We start from the raw sequence: 5582 nt of genomic DNA on the forward strand, positions 1-5582 counted from the left end.
GTTCCAGGCACGTCCCACTGGGAGATGGTCCAGAGGAAGACCCAGGACACTCTGGAGGGACTGTTTCTCAGCTGGCCTGGGAACATCTTGGGATTCCCCTGGATGAACTGGCCCAAGTGACCGGAGAGAGGGAAGTCTGGGTCTCTCTGCTTAGACTGCTGCCCCCACGACCCAACCCCAGATAAGCGGCAGAAAACGGATGGACGGAACCTTCAGGGAGGATATACTGTAGCTCACTCATACTGATGATCTATCCACTTCATCTTTTACCCAGAATGCTTTGCGTGTAAATAAAATGGCTCCATCCGTGTTAAAATATATTTTAAAAAATTTACAAAACTAAACAGCCTACAATATTTTTACAGTCTTTATTATTTTACAGTTAAAATAAATGTTTATTAAATAAAGTTTAATGTCACAACTAATCAGGGATCCCTTAAAAGTAATGTTTCTTTTTTAAAATAGTATTCTATGAAATGTCTTTAACCCAGGAGAACATCTAAAGGGTGTTTAATGCAGGGTTCGACAAATCCTATTGCCCGACTGCCCTGGGCAGGTAAAACTCATATTCAGGCAGGTGTGTGTGTCCCGATGCCTGCCCAACTGGGCAGGTAAACAATTTCATTTTTTTATAGGGTCATTTATTCTAAATATTCTGAAAATAAATGAAGAAATAGTGTTTTAAAACACGTATAGAAAGAACAAAACCTCAAAATTTCCCCCTCCTGCTGTAGAAAAGTTACGTCGTGTTGCAAGATCCTAATCTCTCCCCCCCGCTGCACGTTGCGAAGCTTTAACAACCGTATTTTTTTCACACCCAAGTTGTCGGAGAAAAAACTTGTTTTTTATATATTGTTACCCACAGAGATGATAAAAAGATGGGGACGTTCGATCAGTCATAAATCCATCTTGCTAATGTCGGCTTGTGCTCTGAGCGCAGAGCAGCAGCCGTCAGTTCAACCGGCTCACGGTATGGCAGGCCAATATTGCATTTATTTGGCTTCACCATGCTTACATTCTAGTTATCTGAAATTGTTTTATGACTAAATTGGACAGATTAGTTATTTAGGATAAAATAGTGAGATTTTTTTTTATTTACATTTTTTTTTAAAATTTGGAGATCTTTCCAGCTTGAGCTTGTTTGTTTGTTGAAGTTGCTTTTTGGAAATAAGGGGCACATATGATAACAGTTATTTTTCACTCTGCACCCTTTTAATTCAGGGTATGATTTACTTTGTTTTTTAATGCTGTACATGTTTTGTTTTTATGAATGAAATAACGAAACAAATAAATAGACATGTCTTATTAATAAATTTTGACAAGGCAAAATACCTATTTAAAATATCTCTACTTTCTGACTAGTGTAAATAACATTAGATTTATCATTAGGTTTTATGGAGACACCAGTTCAAGATATTTTAAATGTATCTTTAGAAATGAGATAGGCTATATAAGATTCAGATAATGCAAATTTCAGACTTTGCCATGTTCTGCAAATTGTATTTAAAACAAAGATGCTGCTGTTGATCATTCTGTTTTTATAAGCAGCCCTCCCAAGGCCAGTACTCTAGGGCAGGGCTATTCAACTAAATTGCTCCGGGCACCACAGTTACTGCAGGTCAACAGCTGAGGGGCCGAACATCCAGCAATGAAAGTTATTATGTAAATAAATCAAGTATTACAAAGATCTGTTACCTTTTGAATTAGTTTATTTTGCTGCATTTAATCATGAATACAACATACAGAACCCTATAAAAGTAGTGATAATTAAACGTTATCAAAAAGAACACATTAGGCCTCCTATTTGACACTAATATTTTGACATCTCTGACTTGCCAAATTTTTAAACTTCACTTTCATCATTTTATCTGCAACTGACTGTAGTTTTAACTGTCTTGAGTGTTCATAGAAATGCTTTTTTATCAGCTTCTAGCCAAGATTCTGAAGTTTCTGTAGATACCAAACATGTCTATGTTTAACTAAAAGAACTTAGAGTAATTAAAGTAGAAAACCGGGGGTTTGGGCTTAAGAGATGAATAAACCAATTGGCGGGTCGAACTTTGGTCACTCCGGCCCGCGGGCCGCCAGTTGAATAGCCCTGCTCTAGGGAAACACTGGAAAGGTCTGATAATATAATTGAGTATTAGTGATTTAGTCTGCAATGTTTGCATCTGCTAAATCAGATGTCACATGTTATATACTTCTGTGTGTAACTATGTTAATATTTTTGTAGTACCAATACTGTACACGTTTTTCTTATATTTTATCAAATTTTGAACATTTTTGTTTTGGACAAGTAAATTTTCTTGTCAGGCAGGTGACAAAAAATGTCACCTGCCTGATACCTGCCTTACCTTCGGGCAGGTAAAAAAAAACTTGTTGAACCCTGGTTTAATGTTATAGTTTCTGTCATAAAAAGTATTTATTAACAAGCTACGCTGCCAAGTCAGTGAAGTTATTTACTTTGACAAATCTGGGATGCATTATTATTTAACATTAATTTTACGTCATAAAGTAATTTTTTTTGTTTTGTGTTTGTCTGTCCTTAGAAAGCAAATTACTACGGCTCCCTCCTGCAGTCGTCCACGGTTTGTCTAGGCTCAAACCTGGAAGGCGAGGTCAACGTGCCGTTCCGTGACCTCCTGCCCATGGTGCATCCTAATGACATCATCTTTGACGGTACGAAAAATTTCAGGGGTTCATTTATTGATTTAGTCCCATAAAAACAAGACTGAGGCTCTATGCAAATGATGAGTCATTCCGATACTTTAATTGTGTGCACTAATGTGGTAGATTGAGGAGATATTAATCATGTTTCTTTTTTTTTTTTTCAGGTTGGGATATCTCCTCCATGAATCTTGGCAGAGCAATGGAGCGAGCGCAGGTGCTCGACTGGCCATTGCAGGAGCAGCTGAGACCACACATGAGCTGCCTGAAACCAAGACCATCCATCTATATCCCAGAGTTCATTGCTGAAAACCAAGAGAGTCGGGCAGACAACGTCTTAACTGGTACTATGGCAGAGCAGGTGAAGAGTGTTTCCTTGTTACGTAAAGCCTTTTTTGTTGTTGTTCTTAGTGCCAGTTTGCTTAAAAAGGAAATAATCTTTCAGATGGAGCAAATCAGAGCTGACATAAAAGACTTCAAGCAGTCCAGTGGTGTGGACAAAGTAATTGTTCTGTGGACAGCCAACACCGAGCGCTTCTGTGATGTCATCCCCGGGGTCAATGACACGGCCAAGAACTTGCTGGCTGCAATCCTGGTGAGTTCAACCTGCGGTGACGCTCGTCCAAAATGATCATCAAGAAGCTCATCCTAAACACTGATTTACGTTTCCAGTCTCGCTTACTGTGTGACGTAAATTGCGTAATTTGCATCGGTTTTCTCCCGCTGACACCCTGTCTTGTACATCGACCCCAGTCAGAACTCTGTCTTGCAAACTGCAGTGGCTTGCTGTGTCTTATTAGTCAGCACTTTGTGGTCATGCTTGTCTTTGTGAAGCAGCATCCTTCTGCACGTGGTTTTGCTGAAAGTGATCCTTTTTTAGAAGCTAGTTGTTAAATTAGCAAGATGGAATGTCCAACCAACGGATACGACTTTGTTCCGCTGCTGCGGTTCACAAGATAAAAAGAAAAGACTTATATAACAACATGTTATCCATGTTATCCAACATATAATTTTTTTAAAATCATTTTATTCATTTTTATTTGTAACAATACACAACAAAAAAAAAACCATGCAATCAAAATAAAATAAAAGGCAGCAGAAGAAGAATAAATCTTTTAAAGGAGACCAATTATGGGTCCTATAAATTTTTATGGTATGTCTGTGGGCTATCCAGATTCATTCAATTTAATGCACAAAATAATTCTCAGATAATAAAATTTCCCATTTTCTAGTTCTGCCTGCTCTGACTTCCGTTCAGAAGAGCTGTTTATGTTAATGACCTCTGTTGGTAACGCCCTCCAAAAATCTGTTGACATTAACTCCGCCCTCCAAAGCCAGCGTTTACGTTAGCATGGCTAATAATAGCAGAAGCTCCGTTGTACAACCATATCAGAGACCCAGAGGCAGAGTCGTGGTCGCAGCTTCTTTTATTTTCACCCCCTCCTCTGCTCTGTGCTCACTCTGCATGCTGTTACCAGAGCAGGGAGCAGTAGCAGTCAAAATACCTCAGAAACTCGAACAAATAGGCTTTAACAAGGCTTTAATAAGCTAAACAATGGAGGTACATGAGAAAACGTGTTCATAACGAACGAAAATAAATAATTAAAGGATGTTCGTGCTGGTCTCGAACACTGCTGTCCCACTCTCTGGTCCAACGCTCTACCCATTGCCCTATTGGAGGCTTGTTGTGAAATGAGCTGCACATTACACAACAACAACCGTGACGACATTTTATACTGAGGAGGTGGAGCTTCACCCGGGGGTTGCTAGGTAAGGGGCTGAACGCAGGTTCCTGTGGGTTGTCGTACGGCTTGTGACATCACAAAATGACGGAAGTATAAAACTTGTCGTTAATACACATTAAAAATACATTTACTTACAGTAAATATGCCCCTAGGTGCATTTATTTTGGTCCTAGGACTGTTTTTTTAAGAAGTACATAACCAATGTTGAGTAAAAAAAACCTTTAAAAAGTGAATTTTGCATAATAGGTCCCCTTTAATATCTGCCCCTTTTTTATACCCAAAAAATGTTCAAAATAAAAGTAAATTACAACAAAAATCAAAACTGAAAACACACAAAAAACTAAAACAAAGCTAAATTTAAAACACCAACTCTAAACAACAATTAGCATTAATTCACTTATGCTTCTCCATATGTAACTCTTCAAATGTCTGGTACATCACTGAGTGAAAACAACAACTATCAATCCTGCTATCATTGTGTAAATTCTCAGCTTTGAGCGATGGGTGCTAAACACCAGGTATTGTACTCCTGTTAGATTTTTTTCTTACTACTGTCTTGTTTTTTTTTTTTTTTTTCCTCACCAGAGTGGAGCAGCAGAGATATCTCCATCCTCTCTGTTTGCAGTAGCCAGTATACTGGAGGGCTGCGCCTACATCAACGGTTCTCCGCAGAACACTTTCACTCCAGGAGTTGTGGAGCTGGCCGTGCAGAGAGGTGTGTTCATCGGGGGTGACGACTTCAAGTCTGGTCAGACCAAGATCAAGTCGGTGCTTGTGGACTTCCTGGTCAGCGCAGGTATCAAGGTGAGAGGAAGGATGCGCGGACGTTAGTAGCACGTATACACTGGGGTGCAGAAGCGGTGAAACACAGCTCTGAAATCAACAATATCCATTTCCTCTCCAAACAGCCAACCTCCATCGTCAGTTACAACCACCTCGGCAACAACGACGGGAAGAACCTGTCGGCCCCTCAGCAGTTCCGCTCCAAAGAGATCTCCAAGAGCAATGTGGTGGATGACATGGTGCGGTCCAACCCCATCCTGTACCAGCCTGGAGAGAAACCTGACCACTGTGTAAGCAAAGAGTGCCGACACAGGAAAACCTTTGTGTGTGTGTGTGTGTGTGTGTGTGTGTGTGTGTGTGTGTGTGTGTGTGTGTGTGTGTGTGTGT

At 39.9% G+C, this 5582-nt stretch overlaps 1 protein-coding gene across 1 annotated transcript in view; it reads left to right on the plus strand.

Annotated features, from left to right (window-relative positions):
* The window catches only part of LOC106528390 (inositol-3-phosphate synthase 1-A), a gene marked incomplete in the record, with an annotated part of 15203 nt that overhangs the window by 6344 nt on the left and 3277 nt on the right, over positions 1 to 5582 (plus strand). Inside the window, 5 exon segments of the mRNA XM_014023542.1 lie at positions 2550 to 2679; positions 2835 to 3028; positions 3113 to 3262; positions 4998 to 5216; positions 5321 to 5485. Coding sequence (XP_013878996.1) covers positions 2550 to 2679; positions 2835 to 3028; positions 3113 to 3262; positions 4998 to 5216; positions 5321 to 5485 — 858 coding nt within the window.

The sequence above is a fragment of the Austrofundulus limnaeus genome, unplaced genomic scaffold, assembly GCF_001266775.1.
Source record: "Austrofundulus limnaeus strain Quisiro unplaced genomic scaffold, Austrofundulus_limnaeus-1.0 Scaffold376, whole genome shotgun sequence".
Classification (NCBI taxonomy): Eukaryota; Metazoa; Chordata; class Actinopteri; order Cyprinodontiformes; family Rivulidae; genus Austrofundulus; species Austrofundulus limnaeus.